The sequence below is a fragment of the Bos javanicus genome, chromosome 21, assembly GCF_032452875.1.
Source record: "Bos javanicus breed banteng chromosome 21, ARS-OSU_banteng_1.0, whole genome shotgun sequence".
NCBI lineage: Eukaryota > Metazoa > Chordata > Mammalia > Artiodactyla > Bovidae > Bos > Bos javanicus.
In genome coordinates this window covers 13,565,253-13,588,698 of record NC_083888.1, presented here as the reverse complement: position 1 = coordinate 13,588,698, position 23,446 = coordinate 13,565,253, and the positions used below count along the sequence as shown (strand labels likewise).

The 23,446-nt window shown below is 52.4% G+C and overlaps 1 protein-coding gene across 1 annotated transcript in view; it reads right to left on the bottom strand.

The window, feature by feature from the left end:
• The window catches only part of RGMA (repulsive guidance molecule BMP co-receptor a), a 49,942-nt gene that overhangs the window by 15,879 nt on the left and 10,617 nt on the right, over positions 1–23,446 (bottom strand). The window contains exon 2 of the mRNA XM_061394296.1: positions 12,353–12,468. Within this exon, the coding sequence (XP_061250280.1) occupies positions 12,353–12,468 (116 nt within the window). The remainder of the gene's footprint in view (positions 1–12,352; positions 12,469–23,446) is intronic.

Here is a 23,446-nt window from a genome sequence, read left to right as displayed (position 1 = left end):
GGGAGGGGCTTGGCCTGTTTCCACATCTGTGAAGTGGGGGCAGCACCAGCCTCAGAGCCTGCTGGAGACTGACGAGGTGGATGGGCGGTGCCTGGGACGAGTGGGCACTACCTAGATCAGAGTCCCTGCCAACAGTCTTGGAGGGGGACACATACAATCCCCGTGGGGTCAGAGGCTAAAGATCACGCGGCAGGGCTGGAAGGGGCCTGGAAGAAAGCCAGCACCTTCCCTGCTTCCTCCCCGGGAACCCAAGGATCACCCACAGCCTCCACTCCACTGCCTCCTGCTCAGGTCAGGGCCCTGGCTGGCCCTGGAACCTGGTCTTCCACCCTGACTCAGATCAGAGTCTGGGCAGCTCTTCCTGGGTCCACTCACACCCAAAGGCCCAGCCCCACCTGGATCAAGCCAGGACCGTGATGCCTTGGCCACACATCCCCGATGTCCTGGGTCTCCTCGGGCCTTGCACATCTTCCTGGTATCTAAGAGGAAGCCCAGGCGCTCTCATGGTAATGGACATGCAAGAGGCCACTGCGTAATGAGAGCAGGGGCCAGAGGTGGGGGACCCGTTCCCCTCTGCCCTCTCTCCAGGAGGTCGTGCAGCTCTTCCCAGCCCAGCTGCTGTCATTTCCTGGGGCTGGGGGTCCCAGGGAAGGGCGTTAGGGATGCCAGAGCTGGACAGTCCCCAAGGGTGGGGAGCCGAGGGGGCCCTGACCCCCATGGGGCCATCCTGCTGCCCTGTGTCCACTTCTGTAAATCACAGGCGGAAGCTCCCCCCACCGCCACCTCCCAGGTCAGAGACTTGATGTAATCTGGCCCAGCATCAATAGGAAAAGTTCTGCATGGGCCGTCACCTGCCAGAGAGAGCCCAAACCGGCTGATTTTTATGTGCTGTATCTTTAAAAAAAAGTCAAAACCACCTGAATTCCAGGCAGTAAACCCTAGCCTTTTCTGATGTGAGTGTTCAAGGAAGGAAGGAAGGCAAGTCTGAGAGTTTGAAACATCTTACTGTGAGTGGGAGGAGGAGGCGAGCTTTTCTGAGTGAGGCCGGCCTGGCTCCTGCAGACCTTGTTACGCGGCCAGGAGGCAGCCGAAGAGTGCAGAGCCAGGGCCTCAAAGTTCTCCTGAGCTCCTGTTTCCATCTCAGATGCTGCCATGTCTGTCCTAGGGCGGGGGCGGCTCTCAGGGAGCCCGTGCTGACCTTGGGTACCTGGAGCTCCATCTCAGGCACCCAGGAAAAGGCTAAGACCATGCACAGACTTCTCGGAAGCCTAGGACACCTGATTTGTTTTTGACTCAAGCCTCTTGGGACTTAGGACTTCGGGGATTAGCTACTAAGAAACAAACAGAGGAGAATCCAGAGCCTGCAAAGACACTGGCCAGCCCAGGTCACCACTAGGAAACCCCTGAAATTCCCTCCGGTGGCCCACGATGCTGGACACTTGGCTCAAAAGGTGGGGCGCAGGCTGGGGCTGTTATGGGACCAAATGACTGAACGAAACTGCCCGCCCTGGCCAGGGAAGACAGTAGCCACCTGCATGAGTTATCTTAACAACAGGAGGTCCTGGTAAGGAACAAGGAACTAAGAAGCTACCACCAACTGGAAGAATGCAGGAAAGGTCAAAGGGAGACAGGAGATACCAGTCCGTATGTCCTACCAGCCTCCCAGAATCCTTGTTGGAATCCATCCTTCTCGATGCATGTACCACCAGGAAGGACGCTGAGTCAGAATGAGGGGCCAGAGACAACCAGGAAACCAACCCCATCCCGGGAAAACCTGGGGCTGCCAGCCACGTGGCAGAGCAGTTCTGGGCTCCCTCATCCTCCTGCTCTCCACCTTTCCCAATAAAGTCTCTCGCTTCATCAGCATGTGTGTCTCCTTGGACAACTCATTTGTAAATGTTAGACAAGAGCCCACGCTCAGCCCTGGAGGAGGGTCCCCTTGCCACAGCAGGACTTGGGGACCCCGGGGATCCATTCGCTCCCGATTTGTGCAGTGAGGCTCAGGGCTTCTGTTTCTCCGTGCAACTGGCTTCGTCGAGATCACTGTAACTACGGATTGCTTGGTGGGCAAACTCCAGGTCAGCTTCCTAGTGTGCAGCATGGAATTTTAAAACCCCGGGCCTGAGAGCAGCCACAGGTCAACAGTTTGCACCTCCAGCCAGCCCCCGCGGCAGGAAAGCCCCCTGCCCGGTGGCAGTCCGGCCTCAAGGGCCGCCGGACCTCTGCTGGGCCGGGCCAGCCCCTCCTGCTCTTGACAGCTCCAGCTGTGGACCCCAGGTCTGCCGGCTTGAGGGAGATGGGTGGGGGCTCTGGTTCTTCTCTAGAGCCACAGGGAAAGGGCTCAACGGTAACCCTGCAGATACTGGAGATGGCCCCTCGGCTTTCCTGGGCCGCCTTCTTTGGGCCTCACAGAACTGTGTCAACCACCTACGGCTGAGTTGGGGTGCCACCTCGTGCCCACAGATCCCCTGAGAACCCTCTGACTCCCGCACTCGTCACTCAAAGCACCTGTACCCCCTCCCCTGGTACCCCACCTCTGTAATCTTTCACTTTGTGGGGAGGTGGGATCCAGCCTGGTGGTTAAAAAAAAAAAATCTGCCTGCAATGCAGGAGATGTGGGTTTGATCCCTGGGTTGGGAAGATCCCCTGGAGGAGGGCATCGCAACCCACTCCAGTATTCCTGCGTGGAGAATCCCATGGACAGAGGAGCCTGGAGGGCTACAGTCCATGGAGTCGCAAAGTCGAGCTCAACTGAAGCAACTGAGCATGCACACACGGACTCCAGACTACCTTCCTCGAGGTCTGAGACACAGCAGCGAGAGAAATCACAGCCATAGGGCTTGCCTGACTTAATTCTTTTCCTTTAAATAGCAACCCAGAGCCTCTTGGAACAGAAAGGCGGGGGGCAGGGGGCGGGGTGCCGGGATCTGGGAGCAGCAGCTGTACAGACCCAGGCAGGATGGAGATATTTATGCACCGCCATGGCATTAGCTGCTTTCGGAGACCTCCTTTGAACTGTTAATCAAGCCCAATCTTTCAGAATAATAGCCTGATTATTACCGCCTTGTTTGCATAACAAAAAAGCCCAATAAAACTCACTTCGCCGAGTGCCGAGGGGTGCGAAGGCCCGGCCCCGAGAAAGGAGTCTTAGGAATGTGGAGCCGCTCCTGCGCCTGAACCCGAGAATAAAGACAATGCAATTTGCCACCGAGAAAAGCCCAACAGACCAATAAATTACCCTCGTGCAAAGGGATTAGATCAGGTTTCACTGGCGGTGTAGGAGGGGTGGGGTGAGCCAGGAAAGAGAAAAAACCTGCCTCTTCTTAAAGGAGTAAGGCGTCTTAGAAGGCAAGCCAGCCCATCACGTTGGGTCTGCCCAGCTCTGTGGTCTGCAGGGTAACTGCCTGGGTTCGTATACTAGTTGAAGGTTCTGGACTCAGTCCGCTGCGTGCAGGCAAGGTGCTTCCTGCCATTCCTGGAACAAGCTCAGGTGCAGTCGGCTACAAAAACCACCGGGGTGCTGGGGAGAAGGTTCACGTGTACAGAGATTGAAGGATGGGGGCACAGATAGTACCGGGAAGCAGTCGTTCCAAGGGGTCTGGAAGGGCAGTGGGATTCGCCAGGTGATGTGGGGCAGAGGTACATAAGTCCAAGGGGCTCCGAAGCAGCTGGCACGGGTCGGAAGGCGAAATTCCGGATGGTGAGAGTGCGCTGGGAGTTTGGAGCCAGACACGGAAGCCCTGAGTGAAAGCCGGGGATGAAGCGAATGTGGTTCACTTCAAACTGCTTTGCTCGGCTCCGGTGCAAACCCTGTTGTCCCCATTCACCCAGCTCCCAGTTGCCCGATTCCACCACAAGGCGGCGCTACACGAGGCCCAGCCAAGTTGACCCGGTCATCACAACCCAGCCTTGCCTCTTCTTCCCCTCCAGCTGCTGCTGTTCCAGTACCCAGCTCAGCCGTGCAGCAGCAGCCCTCCTCACAGCCCCGGGCCCCCAAGGTCCTCTTCAGTCCGCTCAGTCGCAGGAGTGGAAGTCCCCTCCTGCAACGCTGTGTCTGCCTCCGTGGTCCCTCGTGGCCTTGCCCCTCCTCCCCTGCCCATCTAGACACAATCCACTGTAACAGCTCCCCCCTGTGGCAACACCCTGTGTGGCTTCTGTTTCCCTGACTGCACCCTGATAAGCCAGCCCAAGGATTTCAGGGCGATCCCGCTCAAAGCGGGAAGCCCACCGAGTAATTTTCAGTACGCACGTGGCATGATGAGAAGGCTATTTTAGGGAGTGGCCTAAACTAAGAGAGGGTGGCTTTAATTAGGGTAGGAGAAGGCAGAGCAGAGGGAGAACAGCTTCAAGGAGAAAGTGGAAGGGGTGAGAGCCCCCCCGCCCCTGCCCCGGGGCAGCAGTGATGCTGAGGCTCGTCTCTTAGCAACGAGTTGGGATGCGGATCCCCAAGGAGGTGGGAGATCTGCTCCCATTCTCTGGGAGCACCAGAAGCACCGCACTGTGGCACCAAGCAGGCGCAGCGGGCCACTCCCCACCCTCTCCTGTTCTCCAGCACCGAGGCTGGGAGGGGACAGGGGACGGATACAGTGCCAGAATTTGGCAAGCTCTGGCTGGGCAGTGTTCCGCAGTCTCCTAGCTTGAGAGGTGCCTGGGGCTGCCAGGCTTGTTGCTCCATCGTCCTGGCGTAAACATGCAGGTGTCTGGCGTCAGACACCAAAGAGGCACACACCCAGGTAAGGGACTGGCTTTTCACCAGGTGCAGAGGACCCTGCCTTACTTAACCCACAAGCAGCCAGAATGATCCCCTTTCCTCAAAGGTATTCCTCCCAGCTCAGCCTGAGAACGGTCCAAGGAACTGCCCTTGCCCGGGACTCCAGCGTGCCTCTTGGCCCCCCTGAGAGCACTGGGGACTTCCTCTGGGGACCGGCTGACCTGAGAAAGATGAAGGCAGGGGGAAGCCTCTCAGAGCATCTGTACTGGCTGACGGAAGGCAGGAGGGGATGTGTGCCCTTGTGCTAAGTCCCTTCAGTCGTGTCTGACTCTGCGACCCCGGGGACTGCAGCCCACCAGGCTTCTCTGCCCCTGGGATTTTTCCGGCAAGAATACTGGAGTGGGTTGCCACTTCCTCCTCTGGCGGTGGCGGGGGGGGGCGGGGTGTCTTCCCAGCTCCTGTGTCTCCTGCATTGCGGGTGAACTCTTTACTGGCTGAGCCATAGGGGAGCTGGGGGTTAACTAACTCACTGCTAAGTGTGGGCAGAGGTGGCTGAATGCCACTTGCCGAGCTGGGCAGGCGGCACTGCCCCCTCGTCACACCCAGCCAGGCTTCTCTGTCCCAGCTTCCACACACGCCAAGTCGCTGCAGGAAACCACGCCGAGTGCCAAGGAAAAGGGCACACCTCAGCTTTCCCAACTGGACACCCTCCCCACCCCCCAGCTCCCCCTGGAGCCACACGCAGCCGGATCTGCAGCCAAGAGGGCCACGGCGGGCCTGTCAGCAGGGCTTCTCTGGGTCAGAAGGGCCCACAGCAGGCAGGAGCCGGGCGCGGGATCCCATGCCAAGACCACCCTGCCAGGAGGGCAGAGAGCTGAGCAAGCCTGGGTTCCACAGGGAGGATGGTTTGGGGGCAAAAGCGTCACTTTTCAGGTATAAATGAAGCTTGCGGGCGAGCAGTTTGGGCTTCCTGCTTTGAGGCACACTCCCTTTTCCTGAGTCTAGGTAGCTGCTGCTATGCTCAGTCACGTCAGACTCTTTGTGACGCCATGGACCATAGCCCGCTAGGTTCCCCTGTCCATGGGATTCTCCAGGCAAGAATACTGGAGTGGGTTGCCATGCCCTCCTCCAGGGGATCTTCCTGATCCAGGGATTGAACCCGTGCCTCTTGAGCAAGTCTAGGTAAGGCTGACTTCAGAGATGACAATTTTCCATTCTGGTCCTGCCTCCAGGAGCCCTGCGCTCCTCTGCTCAGCTGTCCCGGGTCAAAATCCACGTGAAGTGGCTTTGCTCCCCCACCTCCCTCCGCAGGCAGGCCCTTCTTCCACCTTCCTAGAGCAATGGGAGGACACCGGCCCGGCTGGTGCACACACGTGTGTGAGCCTGTGTTCCTGGAACATTCCTTAGCACAGGGAGCAATAATGGCTCCTTTCTGCAGGGACCTGGGCGCAGAGGGATCACTTTAATAGGCGTTTCGGTATTCCGACTGCCCGGGCGAAATGGTGCATGAAATGAATAAATAAGCAAAAACCCCAAAGACATAAATCTGACTTGGGAAAATTTGCACCATGAGCGCTCTGCCAAAGTGGCATCTGCTTTGAAATGCTAAGTCGGGGATGGACAGGGAGCGGAGAGGGTCTCTGGGAAGAGGCAAGAAGGTGACAGCCGTGGGAAAGTGTGGTCACTCTTCATTCTGCTATCCAATCATATCTCCAAAGTTTCTTATTTTTCCCCTCTCATCATAAAGCCTTGTATGCTACACAGCTCAGAGTCTGAAATGCTACAGAGCACGTTCAATGAGGGTGTTTATCCAAAATCTGGCGTGTGGAAAAGCACAGAGGTCTGAGTTCTCCTCTTGGCTCTGCCGCTGACTCAGCTGTGTGATGTTAGGAACCTCTCTGACCCTCTGTCTCCTCATCGACACAGTACGAATGATGATGCTCGGGGGGAGGGGTGACCATCTCATGAGGTGACACATTTCAAACATTTAGCAGAATACCTTGGATGCTCTGGCCACTGGATAAATGGGAGAGCTTTAAAAATTGTTGTCTGGGGGGATTTCCCCAGTGGTCCAGTGGTTAAGGCTCTGCCTTGCCATGCAGAGGACACAGGTTCGATCCCTGGTCAGGGAACTAAGTTCCCGCATGCCTTGGGGCAACTAAGCCTGTGTGCCACAACTGCTGAGCTCAAGGGCCACGACTAAGGCTGACGCAGCCAAATAAATAAATAAATAAATAAATATTTTCAACGTTGTTTTTCACAAGGACCTGTCGTACAGCACATGGAACTCTGCTCAATGCTATGTGGTAGCCTGGGTGGGAGGGGGTTTTGGGGGAGAATGGATACATGTATATGTACGGCTGAGTCCCTTCGCCATTCACTTGAAACCGTCACAACATTGTTAATAGGCTCTACTCCAATACAAAATAATAAATTTTTAAAAAATTGTTGTTTTCCTTCAAATGATCATATTGTTTAGAATATAACAGTACCATGTCTCAAAGGCTATTCATGAATGTTAACTAGTGATGGCGCCTGTGGGAGGTTGGAATTTTGGTTATTTCCATTTTCTTATGTATCCTTTTCTATCTTTAGGTTTAAAATGAGTACTGTCTTTATAAACAGAAAAACATCTTTTGGAAAGAATGATTGAGATATCTGGACAACCCCCCTCCCCAAATCTGCGATCTCGGTCCATGGAGCAAAAAGACAAAGAGAAACACAAAGAAACGCAACGGTCCTGTAATTTCCGGGATTGTGCCAGGCATGTTTGGGGTGCATCTCAGAGAAAAGTGCACGCAGGAACAGGAAATGGGGTTCCTGCCCTTATAAACAGATCCAGTGATTTAGAAGAAGATTAAAAACCCAAGACTCGGGAAGCAGCCAGGACACGAGGAAGACAGGTATTAGCAGCCAAGGTGGCCGGTCCTCAGGTCATCGGAGGGACAGCGCTGGGCCCCGCCAGGTGGCACTGACCTTGGGCTTTGCCAGTGGGCGTTCCCTTTCCAAACCAGGCATGGCATGAGCAAGACCCAGCGGCTGCCCACCCATAAGGTGGGTGGGTGGTGGCAGGTACAGAGACCAGCAAAGACCTGGAGCCCAGGGGCATGCCAGAGGCCATGGGAATGAGGCTGGAGAGGAGTGTGGAACTGGATGTCAGCGGGCTCTCCCTTCTGGGAGCTCGGGAGTGGGTCATGCAGAGCCCTGAGCTCCTGAGCAACTTGGACAGTGGGGCGGGGGCAGGGGTCACCCCAGAGGCAGGTCCTGGGGCGGCTCAGCTGCTCGAGGCAGATGCCAGCGGAGACAGGCAGGACAGGGCGCAGGAAGGAGGCCCAGCGCCGGGCAAACGGACAGAAGGAGAGGCCCTTTACACCCAGCACTGAACTGTCTGCGGTGGCAGGATTAACAGACACAGGCCAAACCCTGGTCCCAGGACACGGAGAGTCCAGGGAGACCGACCATCCTGGGGTACCCAGGACTGAGGGGGCTTCTAAAGACACGGGACTCCCAACTTTAAGACTATAAATTCCTGGCTCCACTGGAATGAGGTAGTTGCCCTAAAGAAACAGTGCCCTCAATTTCAGGCAGGCTGAATGCAGCCAGGCATTGAAACAGTATGACGCCCCAACCCCTCAACCAAACATAAAACCTGGATCCTCTAACAAGGGCCGGGCGCATTGCACCCAAGAAGGACATGTTAGCAGGAACCGTATGACCTCCAACACAGAAAGTGGTCCCCATGCGATTCCCTCACCTCCACAGAGACCTGGACCCAACTGCCCCATCTCACGGAGCGTCCTTATCTGAGCCTGTTGATCGTCTCTGCCCAGTTCTCCTTTGGCACTGGGGTGACTGCTAGCAATTCCTCCAAGCTTGCAGCAGTTTCCCTTCCTAAACCTGACGACCAGAGATCCTCTCGTTATGCCCCAGCTCATCCTCAGGGCCAAAGGGTCAACCATCCACAGGACTTTACATCCCACCCTCCCTGGGAGCCAGGGCTCAGCCCTGCAGATCCCTTGGCGTGTCATGCACCAGCCTGCAGGCTGGCTCTACTGCCACCTGGCTCTGGCAATGGGACTCATTTCAGTCTCTCCCTCTGGGACACAAAGTCCTCCTGGGAGGACAATGATGTGATAAGCAGGTTGACTTGCTTGCACATTTTTGAATGGCAGCTCTCAGATAAACGTTCTCAACTCTAGAATGGCATGGATGTCCTTGGATACTACACAGGGCCTGGGTCTTTGCAAGCCTTAGTTTCCCCATGAGGATTAATTTCTAAAACAACTGCAGTTTAAAAGGAAAGGGAAAGACAGGAGGAAACATGGAAGGCACAGGGCAATAATTTTTCCAACACTGATCCTCACAGTTGAGGTGCATCAGAGCCCCCTGGAACGTCTGTCACAGTACAGACTGCATGTTCCACTCCCAGAGCATCAGCTTCAGTCAGTTCCTAACACGTTCCCGGGGGAGGCTGGTGCTGCTGGTCCAAGGACCACACTTTGAGAACCACCGGAGCTGGAGTACAGCATCCATATGTAGCCAACGGGAAGCGTGCCAACATGTCTACAACATATGACTTTGATGAGTTCCTCTTGGAAATCTGTTTTATTAAGTCAAGGTGGTTTCAAAGTTTTAAAAAGTATCTATTAATTGTGTTTTGAAGTGGATGTTATTAGTGGAAGACTCTCCTAAGAAGCCTTTCTTGGCCTCCTGCCACGCACCCCCCTCCCAACTAGACGTGGCCACCCTGTCCATTGGCTCAAAGTACAGCATCGTGCCCGCACACACCCTGACGAGCCGAGGGACATGGAAGGGCCCTTGTCCTTCCACCAGGCCTTGGAGGTGGACGCCAGCCTTGCTCAGATGAGGGCCCCCAATTCTGTCCCCGCGTCAGGACCGCACGAGATGCGCCATGCATGCTGAGAACATGTTAGCACTCTCACAAGCCCTCTCTGTCTAGCAAGAGGTTAAGGCATCTTTCTCCACATAACTATGTCCAATTTAATTTGCACTCCTATGGGTTTACTCCTGGACGCCATTCAAGTCAACTAGCACTGAACAAGCCTATGCTTTCATGCGGCTGTTCCAGAGGATTCCACCTGTCTTTGGAGGGAGAAGCCGGCACACAGGGCCCCTGACTGTCTCCAGCGCTTTCTTTTCTTTTTTCTCAAATGCCCACCCCACTCCCCACCAGACCTGCAGATTCTCTGACTTTATCCCCAAGCAGCCCCTCTGCCATAGGTCAAGAATACGATAGTCCATCCCTTTGTGGTGGAAATGATCCATTTCACCTCTTAAGAGCCTCTCTTCTTGACCCAGGATTCCGGAGCCCACACGTTCTCAGAGCCCCCCGGTGTATTCCATGTGGGCATACTGGAAGCTCAGTTTTCAGCAAGGTGGGCAATTTTGACTAAATGCGCCTGTCAAGGCCTCAAATTAGAAGAAACATTAGCCAGTTGGCATGACAGTGCAACAGCTATCTGCTCTATCTGCCAGGTTTTAGTTACCAGCCTTGAAGCCAAAAAGAAATGGGCTTCTTGGAAACAAGTGATGGAATTCGGGCTGTGCATTATGTAACCCACCAGCTTTCCTCAGACTACGGGGGAGATGTTTGAAGTTTTCTAAGATGGAGAAATCAAACAGCAACCCCCTCCACCCCTCACCACCACCCTGGCAGCTCCCTCCTACCTCTGAGTACCTCCTGCCAGCCTTTCCTTTCCTCTCCCTCCAGCCCAAGAAGCTAACAAGTGCTGCCGCTTTAAGAGCGGGAAGGTGTTGTTTTAAGGGCCTCTAAGCCCCCCTTCTCAATTTCAGCTCCAAGCTGAGATCACATCCCCCATGGCAGCCAAGGGACAAAAGCCATTTATCAACCCATCTGATAAAACCTCCAATGGGCTGGATCTTTATCTGGACCAAATAGAGATGCACACACACTGCAAACTCCTGCTCCTCCAAAAGGAGGGATTTCTTTTCTTTTTGAAAGAGGAGGGTCGCTTCAAATTTTATTTTCTTAGTTATTGGGAGGGAACCAAATCAGCCAGACCCTTCTATGGGGGGAAGCAGGAGGGGTGGAAACTGCCTTTAAAAAAAAAAAAGGAAGAGGAGGAGGACTCCCTGCTGCTTGACCCGGTATGGAGGTTGTAATATTCCAGGGCGAGGGTGCACCGGATGGGTCCAAGGGCTCTTTGAGGCATTGACACCCTCCATCCTGTCTTTGGCCGGGGCCTCCACAATGGAATCCTGGGCTACAAGCAGGTTGCGGCTCACCCGGGACGCCCTTGGGGCGCGCAGGGCCGGGTGGGTTCCGGGGAGGAGGTCCCCCGCCCCGAAGCAGGGCTGGGGCGGGAAGGTAAACGGATCCTTTCTCCCTTACCGCTGCGGCACGGTCCTCCCACCGGGAGCCCCAACTTACAGCCAGGCCGGGTCCGGACTGCCCAGTTCTGCCAGTTCCTGAAACCCAGTTGGCTGAGGAGCAAAACAAAACAACCCAATCCCCGGTCTAACTCAAGTCCTTTCTTGCAAAGCTCGGGAGTGCGCGGGGGCTGCGGATTCGTTCCGGCTGCCGAGCGAAGGCAAGCTCTTTGCAAAAAGACACCTCGGAACCCCGCAGCACAATGGAAGTGGCCGGGAAATCCCGCCTTGCATCGGGGACCATTTGGTCCGTGACGCTGGGTTTATTTGTATTTTTTTTAGCAAGGGGAAAATGGATATAAAGCTTGGCGTTTCCAGGCTGTGAGTAGCATATGGCAAAAATGGAATAAACTTTAATGAAACATTATAAAGAAAACAGACCCGGGATTTAAGTTTCGTGCCTTCCCCCTCCCCCCGAAAGGAAAAAAAAAAAAGTAAAGAAACTGGAGCGTTTGGGAAGGAACAAATGCTTCTCTGTGGAGTTGGTCTCCCTTCCCCCAACAAAAACAAGAGGTCCCGGCTCGGAGGAATTTGAAAGCAGCGATCTGCCAAAAACATTGTGAAAAACTATGGGGGATTCATTGGAAACAGATGGGCTTTTTCAGCTTTAATTCTGAAATTCTCTCCCTTTCTGACACAATAAAAACAAACAGGGGCCGACGCGGGATGTTATCACACAGGAACAAGGGGCCGGCGGTGCCCAGCCCGTGGGCTTCCCCGCGTGGGCAAGCCCGTGGGGGCGGGACGGGGTCCCGCGGGAGGGGGCGGTCCGGGCTCGGCGGGGACCTCAGAGGCGCCCCCGGCTCCACCCCTGGGCACCGGACAGGTCTGCAAACTGCGGGACGAGAAGCTAGAGAAAGTGCCCCCCGGATCCGAGTCCGTGCCTCCCTTTCTCCCCCTTCTCCGGGGGCCCTAAGGGGAACGTCCCGGGTACCCCCTTTTCTGGCAAGTTGGGAGACGTCCCCGGCGCCTGTGATCTCCCCGCCTGGCTCTTTCTCATTACAACCTGAGAGGGTTCCCCCAACCCCAGGTGCCCACGCGCATCCATCGCGCCTTCGGCTGGACGCGGGAGAAACAAAGACGCGTGGAAACGCGAGGCGGGGGCCCGAGGGCGCCCGGCGAACCTGAGCTCCGACTCGCCCGCAGACCTGTGGCCCGGCGCCGCGAGGAGACCTGGGGAGCGGGCCCCGCGCGCCAGCCGGCCGTTCCCGGGCTGGAGCAGTGCCTTACCTGCGGGGAAGCTGCAGAGGAGGAAGGCGAGAGTCGGCCAGAATCCCAGGGCTGGTCGTCCTGCCCCTCTCCCCATACCCATCCATCCAGCTCGGCCTGTTACCACTAGCCTCTCCCTGGAAGAAGAGTTCAGGAGAAAAAGAAGAAGCAGATAAATCACGCTGCCGAGAAAGGGCGGCCTCGCTCCGCCGGCGGGAGCTGCGAGCCGGGAGGCTCGGTCCACCTCGGCCGCGGGCGCCCGGCGCGCCCCCCCGCCCCGCGCGCCCCTCCCTCGCCAGCCATCGCCCGGCTCCCCGCCAATGTCGGCGCGGCCCCGCGGCCCCCGCCGCCGCGCGGCCCGCCCCCTCGAGCTCGGGTTTCAGCGCGGCCCGCGGGGGGCGGGCGGAGAGGAGCTGGGCGGGGACCGCGCGGCGGCGCTGGCCTCGGGGACCCGGGGAAGCCGGGGACTGTGGGCGCGCCGCGGCGCCCCGAACCCCGCGGCTGTACACCCGGGAAAGGCCCCAACCCCCCCGAGACGGCCAAGCCCCGCAGAGTGCAAGGATGGCCGCGCGGCACCCCCGCCCCCCACTTCTTCCCTAAAAGTGGCCAGCCTAAGTAGAAACTGAGCTTGAAAAAAAAACAACCCAGGACCCTTTTACAACTAGACTGCAGTCCCAAAGTCGCCACTGACACCCGGGCTCTTCTCTCACTCCGACGTGTCCCGGGTGCAGGAGGCTGAAAAATCCACCTCTGATGTGTCCGGGGTGGGGCGGGTGGGTGGCCCTCCGGATCTCCCCACCCCGCCATCTAGTGGCCCCCGAGCTGGGGCCCCCGCCCAACGGAGGCAGCAGGGTAGCGACCCCCGCCCCCACGCCCACCCCGAGGCGTGGATGCTGCGGTCCGTGCACAGGGCCCAGACGCCGGGCACTGCCAGGGCAAGGCCACCAAGGCCGCTCCTGGGAGGGCATCAGGGTGGTGACTTCCTTTAACTTGGTCACTTATTTTTCCAGGAGTAAAATGTCTCCTCCTCAAGATTCCCGAGACCTCGCAGCTGTCTTGCGGCTGTTGGGCTATTTAAAAGAGACTGGCAAGGTCCCCTGAGAAAGGTCTTTTGGATGGAACACAAATAGGCCGGAGCAAGTGTGTTTAGTCAAACTCTTTGAGCGACCCCCTCACCTCACTTCCAAGCCTACTCATCTGGTTCTTTGAAAAAGACTTCTGAGTTTTTATCCCACTCCGATGTTTCTCTTAAGCACTGCGGCAGTCGGTCACTCGCTGCCGGCCGCGAAGGCCGCAGGGCTGCGTGTCTGCCTTTGGGACGCTGCCGGCCTCCAAGGGAGTGAAGATGCAGCTGAGAAAGCTCTGGGCGAGGGGAAGAGGACCCTAGATCTGTATGCAACCGGAAGCAGTCAAAGTGCTGAACCTGGCTTCCACAAAACAGGTAGGAAAGAGGACGTAACAGCTCAAGCAGCCAGGCCACGGGGCAAAAGCCAGCCGTTGTCCCCTCAGGGGAAAATGCCATGATGGCCACTGCTGGCCCTTACGATCTGGAGCACCACCATACTTCCTTCAGAAATTTAGGTCTCAGTCCAACAGGCTCTAATTATCATTACCCACTCCCCCTTCAAAAAAAAAAAAAAAAAGAAGGGATTTATTTTAAGCCCCGGTTGGCAAAAATGCTAGAGGTTCGTCTAGGGAAAGGCCACCACCTCAAAATCCAGGTCTCAGATTGCATTCCTCTCAGGCCTGGCCGGACTGGGAGCCAGACCCACAATTTATTCTCTAGAATCGCAGGATGGCCTCAACACAGTGAGGCCGGCCCAGAACCAGGCTGCACAGAGGCACCTTTGAGGTCCACCAATTAACACCCTCCCCTAGATCCTGCCTTTCACAAGTTAGTTCTAAAGCTTCTCGCTAATGAGAGAGAAAGGGTCCATTAGCATTCCCAGCAGCCCCACCCCCACACAGCTGCAGTGTCTCCAGGTCAGAGAATGGGACTCGGGAACCCCGCAGGGAGGCTGAGAAGGAGGCCTGTGAGCAGGCCCTGCAGGCACTGTCCTTGCCCAACAGTGGGGGCCTTTGGCTGCAGGACTTTGAGCCTCTACACTTCAGGGTCTTCATCTGTAAGGGGCAGGCTGATAACGTTGTCACCCCAAGACCACGACTGAATACAAACGTACAAAGCAACTGAGCAAGTCATGTGATTTTTTCTTCTGCTTCCCAATGCATATCAAAGTTGTTTACACTGTACTGTACTCTGTTAACTGGAGAAGGAAATGGCGAAACCCACTCCAGGGTTCTTGCCTGGAGAATCCCAGGGATGGCAGAGCCTGGTGGGCTGCCGTCTATGGGGTCGCACAGAGTCGGACAAGACTGAAGCAACTTAGCAGCAGCAGCAGCAGTACTCTCTTAAGTATGCTATCGTATTATGTCAAAAAGACAATATGTGTGCCAGGTGGCACTGGTGGTAAAGAACCCGCCTGCCAATGCAGGAAATATAAAAGACGCAGGTTCAGTCCCTGGGGTGGGAAGATCCCCTGGAGGAGGGCATGGTAACCCACCCCAGTATTCTTGCCTGGAGAGTCCCATGGACAGGGCAGCCTGGCGGGCTACAGTCCATGGGGTCACAGACACAACTGGGCGACTAAGCACTTGCATTGGTATACAGAGGTGGGAGGGAGGACAGGATGGGGGGCACATGTACTCCTGTGGCTGATTCATGTGAATGTATGGCAAAAACTACCACAATATTGTAAAGTAATTAATCTCCAATTAAAATAAATTTTAAAAAACCAAGACAAACAAAAATACTTTGCTGCTAAAAAATGCTAACCGTTGAGTGAGCCTTCAGTGAGTCAGGAATCTTTTTGCAAGAGTAACATCAACGATCACTGATCACCTAACAAATGTATAAGTAAAGAAAAAGGTTGAAGGACTGAGCGAATTACCAAAATGAGACACAGAGACAAAGTCTGTGAAGCAAATGCTGTTGGAAAAATGGCACTGATAAACTTACTGGATGCAGGGTGGCCAAAGACCTTCAATTTTTTTTTTTTTTTGTAAGAAAGCAGTGTCTGTGAAGTGCAATAATACGAGGTGTGCCTGTACAATCCGGGAGGGACACTGGGCCGTGGGCGCGCCCCAGCATTCCTGCTGGGGCCTGGCCGCCATTTGGGGAGGAGATCCAATTCCTACAGCATAAGGGCATCATTTGGGCAGGGGATACAAAGGGCTTCCTTCTCACAAGGAGAGATGTGTGAGGCTGAATTTGGACATCGTAAAAGTAGAGATTTGGCTTTCACACAGCTAAGACTATGAAGAGAAATCCAGCCACAAATAGAGCAATATGGGGTTGTGTTGACCTTGAGGAATCTGTCTATACTGGCCAAACCAACCAGCTTATTATTGACAACTCCCCGGCTCTCTGCAAAAATAAGAAATTCTTGAAACGTAGGGTTTGGGAACTTAGCACTCCGTTTGCCATAGAAATTCACTTAACTCTGCGTGTAGCTGACTTAAGACTAACAGCTATCGTTACCTTCTGACCACCTCTGCATTTTCCCTGGAGACTTTGTCATGCTTCGGCTCCCTTTCCCTCAGTCTTGGCTCTGGAGGCAGCTCCACTGAACCATCATCCCTCCGTCTCTCCCTTTCCACCTTGGGGGGTGGTCGTGCTATGTGATGAATGGGCAGAGGGCTCCTGGAAGGCAAGGTCTACATAAGGTTGAAGCCCTCCTGGGACAGGGATTTCTGGCTTTCCCAGCCTCTGGGGTATGAACAGGGTGTTCTCAAGTCCAGGGCCTGAGTCATCGGTCAAGAAATACATATTTAGGACTAGAGCATGCTAGTCCCTGGGGGACAAAGCAATCAATAAGATAACTCCTGTCTTCTGAACTGCTGGTAGAAATAGATATTAGAGGAAGGTGAGGGGAGAAAGCAGAGGTCAGAAGTGAACAGCTGACTACCCGGAGAAGACTTGACCCCAAATCTTGCAAGGTGTCTTCAAAGATTCATTTTCAGTAAGAATGATAGCAACAGGGGCTTCCCTGGTGGCTCAGTGGTAAATAATCCACCTGCCAGTGCAGGAGACACAGGTTCGATCCTTGATTTGAGAAGATCCCACATGCCTCAGAACAATTTTAAGCCCACGGGCCACAAGGACTGAGCCCACGCTCTAGAGCCTGTGCTCTGCAACAAGAGAAGCTGCTTCAATGAGAGGCCTGTGCACCGCTCCCAGAGAGCAGCCCCTGCTTGCCACCACCAGAGAAGAGGCTACGCAGCAGCAGAGACCCAGCACAGCCAAATAAATAAATACAATTTAGAAAAGAATGATAATAATAACGGCTTATGCTTCAGTGTGCTCCCACATTATGTCAGGTGCCGGCTAAGTGCGTCACATTTCTAGACACTTTACGCTAAGGCAGGTTCTATTATTATCCCCATTTTGCAGATGAGAAAACTGAGGCTGGATGAACTTAAGTACTCACCCAATTACCAGCTAATAAACTGCAGAGCCAGCCACACCAAACCCCATCCCTGACATGCTGTATGTGTCTTTCATGCCAATGAAGCAAGTCCACACTGGGCTTAAAGTCAACGCAAGACAGATAAACTTAACAATCTCTTTCAATAAGGAATAACAGACTCTGACAGGGAGGCCCATAGGCACCGGGGGCCTCCAGCCCAGTCTAGGGTGCAGCGTGGGAAGTTCTCCCAGTGTGGGTGTGTGCCAGGGGAAGATGGTGGGCAAGGGAGGAGGCACAGGGCAGAGCTTCCAGGTAGAAGGAACACCAAAGATACCATTTACCAAGGTGTGGCTTGTCTGAGGAGCTGGAAGATCTTGATGATGGCTATAGGAGAAAGAGGTGAGGCTACAGAAAGAGTACGAGCCTGGGAAAGCCTCTGCAAGGCCAGCACATGCTCTGCTAGGGTGTACATCTTTAGAAATCAGGAGCTCCACCCAAAGCCTGAAGAAGAGGGATTTATTCCTTTGGTAGACCATCTCAGAGGACTTAACAATAATACATATGCCCAGGTGCCACTCAGGGCTTCCCAGGTGGTGCTAGTGGTAAAGAATCCGCCTGCCAAAGCAGGAGACTTAAGAGACGCAGGTTCGATCCCTGGGTTGGGAAGATCCGCTGGAGGAGGGAATGGCAGCCCACTCCAGTGTTCTTGCCTGGAGCATCCCATGGACAGAGCAGCCTGTCAGGCTACAGTCCATAGGGTGGCAAAGAGTCAGACACGACTGAAGCGACTTAGCATGCAGGCGCCACTTGGAGCATCTGAATGTGAATCTCAGGAGGTAGAGCCTTGGGTGTCCGCATATTTAATGAGCTCTCCCAGGTGACAAATGTTAGGGACTTGTAAGTTTTAAGTTCCATCACCCTCCATCAACCTTGGGTGCACATAAGACCCAGGTTGAGTCAATCAGTTCATCCTCTTGGACTTAAAGTCCAGGAAAGACAGAGAAACCAATGATCGCTTTCACTAAAGCAGAGACTGGCATGTGACCCACGCTGACCAATCAGCACCTGTCCTGAGACTGTTGCCATGAGGAAGCACCCAGTTCTGATTTCTGATTCCTCTGTAGGATGGATCTGGGGATGGTAATCTGACAGGAAGGCAAGTGTTGATGAGTGCTGTGGGTTGAAGCTGTATCTGCAGCGTTGGCATATATATATCTTTATTATTAAACTTGAATTGTGTCTGGTGAGCTTTTCAGGAACTGATGGAGATTTTCAGGGCTAACCGTCCCCACATCACTCTTTAGCGTGTGATTCTCCCTGAAGCTTTGTCTTAGCTCCTTGGAGCCACCTAAGAGCCTGTTCCAGCTATGGGAGCCAACAAAGTCCTAGTTTTGCTGAAATTGGTTTGATTTTGGGTCTTCTCATGTCTAGGCAGATTCCTGACCAACCAGGAGAAAGCTAAGGTCCAATTCTGGTCCCAGGAAGTATTTTTGCCATCCTCAGAAGTGCAGGGATGTGTTGTCAGTTCAGCTCAGTCACTCAGTTGTATCCGACTCTTTGTGACCCCATGGACTGCAGCATGCCGGGCCTCCCTGTCCTTCACCAACTTTTGGAGCTTGCCAAACTCATGTCCATCAAGTCAGTGATGCCATCAAACCATCTCATCCTCTGTTGTCCCCTTCTTCTCCTGCCTTCAATCTTTCCCAGAATCATGGTCATTTCCAAGGAGTCAGTTCTTTGCAACAGGTGGCCAAAATACTGCAGTTTCAGCTTCAGCATCAGTCCTTCCAATGAATATTTAGGACTGATTTCCTTTAGGATTGTCTGGTTGGATCTCCTTGCAGTCCAAGGGACTCTCCAGAGTCTTCTCCAACACCACAGTTCAAAAGCATCAATTCTTCGGTGCTCAGCTTTCTTTATAGTCCAACTCTCACATCTATACATGACTACTGGAAAAACCATAGTTTTGACTAGACGGAACTTTGTTGGCAAAGTAATGTCTCTGCTTTTTAATATGCTGTGTAGGTTGGTCATAGCTTTTCTTCCAAGGAGCAAGCATGTTTTAATTTCATGGCTGCAGTGATTTTGGAGCCCAAGAAAATAGTCTGTCACAATTTCCATTGTTGTGTTGTCAATGGCTCTTAATCCACGGGACTTCCCAGGTGGCACTAGTGGTAATGGATCCGCCTGCCAGTGCAGGAGGCTCGGGAAATGCAAGAGTCGAGGGTTAGATCTCTGCGTCAGAAAGATCCCCTGGAGTGGGAAATGGCACTCTTTTTTTTTTTTTTTGGCTGGAAAAACTCATTTACTGGCAAAATTTCTTGAGCCTCCTCCACTCCTCACATTTGAGTAAATTTTCTCTGTACCACATTTTGAGGAACTCAGTTGTTTAGTGGGACCCAATCCTCTTTTGTAATTATCTCTCAAATTCCTCTATTTTAAAAAACTATTTTTAATTGGAGGATAATTACTTTATAATATTGTGTTGGTTTCTGCCCTACATCAACATGAATTGGCCACGAGTGTACATAGGTCCCCTCCGTCTTGAACCTCCCTCCCATCTCCCACCCCATGCCACCCCTCTAAGTTGTCACAGAACACCGGATCTAAGTTCCCTGCATCATACAGCTCAAATTCCTCTTTCAGACTTCAAGGGCTACACTGAGTCTGGTCATCTCAGATTTGATGAACCAGAGCTGCTCAATCTGTGCGTAACCTTTAAGGTTTTATAGACTTTTGATCATATCACCTTTCTGGCTTCATCTTTCCACGCTGACATCCTTCAAGAACGAAGCAGGCCAGCTTCTTGGGAAAGCCTTCTGTTTGGGTGATTACTCACCCTCCTACAGTTCTGAGATATTCTTCTCTAGGAGAAGGTCATAAAACTGCCAGGTTTGGGTAGAGCCCAGGGAGAGCACTATTTTTGGCTTAGTGTCCAATACCATTTCTGAATGCTTGGTCCTGCATGGCCTTTAGCAAACAAACATTTTGCAAAGACCCTCAAGATTCCTTGGGAGCTATAAACAGCCTGGACACAGTCCGTTATTTTTGTAATTTGGATTATGTTTTCCTAAGTGCATTGGATGAGGCTTGCCCCTGTGAAAGCTTAATATGCATCTTCTTGTAAACTCATAAACTGGTCCTGCAGTTAATCACCATGTGTTTGCCATCTCTCCACAGAGTCTGGAACCATTTCATCTGCAGGCCTGGAACCATTCATTCCTCCAGATGATCTATGGACATTTAAACAAAGTCTGGGAGTACTGGCAATCCTTGGGGATCCCCACTGTTTATAATTCTTCATTTAGAAAAGTACCTGTTTATCATATTTTTTGTTTCCTATCTCTAAGGACAATTCCGATTCATGGCGATTTCCCCCTGCATTCTGGAGGAACTTACTGTTGGAAATGACCTTTGGGGTGGAACTTTGTCAGAAGGAATTTTGAACGTCTAAACATAATTCTTCCCTGTGTTTCTCCAGGCCTATTTCTACCTCCTCGAGGAATGCTAATAGATGATTGGTCCAGTTTCACGTTCTCTTTTCAGAAAGTGTGTTGTGCTTAGGCCAGTTAATTAGGACTTTACAAAGTGCCTGCTGACACTACCTTTTTAGTATCTGTTCCACCAAAGTGACTATTAAATGTGACCCTTCCTGGATGGGTGGGCTTCCTTTGTGGGCAGGAGGCCCTTGGGCGAGGGCCAGTGTGGAAGGAAAGTTGCCTTTTTTGGCCACCGAGATATGACTGCCATCTTTAATTGCCACTTCTCCCTTTCCTCCAGATAGATGGTCCTGGGGTAGAGGGCCCCAGGCTTTCCTTGACCTGTTTGTTGCCATGACGACGCAGGAATCTCCCTGCTTCTCTTCTTCTAAAGTCTGGTTCTCACTGTCCTTACTCTGGCATCAGGAAACCTCTTTACCGTTGATTCTGGAAAGCCTTACAGTGTGTTCCCGTTTTGGCTTATCTTGTTGTTGTTTTTTTTTTTTCCCTTTGCTTCAGGCTTCCTTTCTCTCTGTGTGCACACGGCTTTCTTGGTTCTGAGCTCTGTCCCTCACCCTGAGGGATGCTTATTTGTACTAATTAAAACACACAGAATTTTTTTTTTTTACAATATTTTAATGGATTTTTGAAACACACCTTTCCCTGACATTCCAATGGCTCTCTTTAGAAACTGAATGAATATTTCACCTTCACTTTGAAACCTCTCAATGGATTTAAAACACATTAGCAGATTTTATTTGCTCTTGGACATGTCTTTTGCTTGCCCAATGCCTCAGAGGGTGAAGAATCTGCCTACAATGCAAGAGATCCTGGTTCAGCCTCTGGGTTGGGAAGATGCCCTGGAGAAGGGAATAGCAACCCCCTCCAGTATTCTTGCCTGGAGAATCCCATGGACAGAGGAGCCTGGTGGGCTACGGTCCATGGGGTCGCAAAGAGTTGGACACAACTGAACAACTAATACTCTTCACGTGTCTTTTAATGTCTATGATCAGGTTAGTAAGATCCCTCCACTGCTACAAGGCAGATTCTTTTAATCAGTTTTTCTGTTTCATTCATTCAACAAACATTCACTGAGTACTGGGCTCTGAGCAGGTTTTGGGGGTTCTCAGATGAGCAGCAGACAGTTCGGCAGCCCCCGCCTGGAACCCCGGCGGGGGCAGTCAGATGTGGAGATGAAGAATTCTAGTTTTGAGGACTCTTGAGAGTGGTGTTTGTGTGGTGTCTCAGGAGCCTCATATTTATTTCCCATTCGGTTGCCACAAATCAACTTGGGACTTAACAAGGCTGGGGAGTCTTTCAGAACTGGGGGCTCTGTCAGTAGCTTCTTTAAGGAACTGGACCACTGACTGCAGAGCAAGACATCATTAGCACCAGGTATGGTGACAGCTATGGTGACAGCTACATCACTACTGGCCTCAAGACCGCAACACCATCTGTCAAAATTCCACCTTGTGAACAAAGCACGTCGGACTGCCCCGTGGGGTGGCACCCCTGCTCAGTTCAGTTCAGTCACTCAGTCATGTCCAATTCTTTTCAACCCCATGAATCGCAGCACGACGCCAGTCCTTCCTGTCCATCACCAACTCCCGGAGTTCACTCACACTCATGTCCATCGAGTCAGTGATGTCATCCAGCCATCTCATCCTCTGGCATCCCCTTCTCCTGCCCCTAATTCCTCCCAGCATCAGAGTCTTTTCCAATGAGTCAACTCTTCGCATGAGGTGGCCAAAGTACTGGAGTTTCAGCTTTAGCATCATTCCTTCCAAAGAAATCCCAGGGCTGATCTCCTTCAGAATGGACTGGTTGGATCTCCTTGCAGTCCAAGGGACTGTCAAGAGTCTTCTCCAACACCACAGTTCAAAAGCATCAATTCTTCAGTGCTCAGCCTTCTTCACAGTCAACTCTCACATCCATACATGACCACTGGAAAAACCACAGCCTTGACTAGACGGACCTTTGTTGGCAAAGTAACGTCTCTGCTTTTCAATATGCTGTCTAGGTTGGTCATAACTTTCTTTTCAAGGAGTAAGCGTCTTTTAATTTCATGGCTGCAGTCACCATCAGCAGTGATTTTGGAGCCCCCAAAAATAAAGTCTGACACTGTTTCCACTGTTTCCCCATCTATTTCCCATGAAGTGATGGGACCGGATGCCATGATCTTTGTTTCTGAATGTTGAGCTTTAAGCCAACTTTTTCACTCTCCACTTTCACTTTCATCAAGAGGCTTTTTAGTTCTTCTTTACTTTCTGCCATAAGGGTGGTGTCATCTGCATATCTGAGGTTATTGATATTTCTCCTGGCAATCTTGATTCCAGCTTGTGTTTCTTCCAGTCCCCTGTTCAGAGGTCCTCTTTGGAGGACCAGGTTGGCATGGGACATCTGCATGGAGTGTCTGCCCCAGAACCTTCCAGAAGCACACCCCTGCTGGTAGACATGTATGTGCATATTCACGATGCTGGAGAGATATAAAAAGGATTTTTTTTTTTTTTAAAGAAAACAGAGAGAGAGCAAATTTCCTGGACTTTCTGTTTCCTTCCATCTAACATCAAATTTATTTCAAGAAATTGAAACAGTATTATACATACATTAAAAAAAATCAATTTCCTGTTAAATGAAATAAATTCACTATCCCTGGAGGTCATGACTATTTACAGTTTCATGTGTATCTTTCTAGATATTTCTATATGCAATAAGCACACATAAAATCAATCAATCAATCGATTTCTCTAGCTAGCTAGCTATCATTTTACCAAAAAGTATTAGCAAGCCCCCAAATGCTCCCTCCCCAGCGGGTACTTCCTATTTCATTCTGTCTCTCAGTGAAATAGCCCTGTAAATCCCTCCACTCATGGCAGGAGCTGAAGAGACTAAGAACTGAGTTCCCCAGCTAAAGGGGATATATGTCCGTAGAGAGATTTAAATATAAAACAGTCCATGTGAACAAAGAAGCAGACTCAGATTTACAGAGAGCCAACTAAGGGTTACTTGTGGGGAGAGGGGAGTGGAGAGGGGCATAATAGGGGTAAGGAATTAAGAGATACAACTTATTAAGCATAAAAGAAGCTTCAGGTATATTGTACAACATGGGGGGTATAGCCAATATTCTGTAATAACTATAGATGGAGAATAATGGAGAATAACTTGTACAA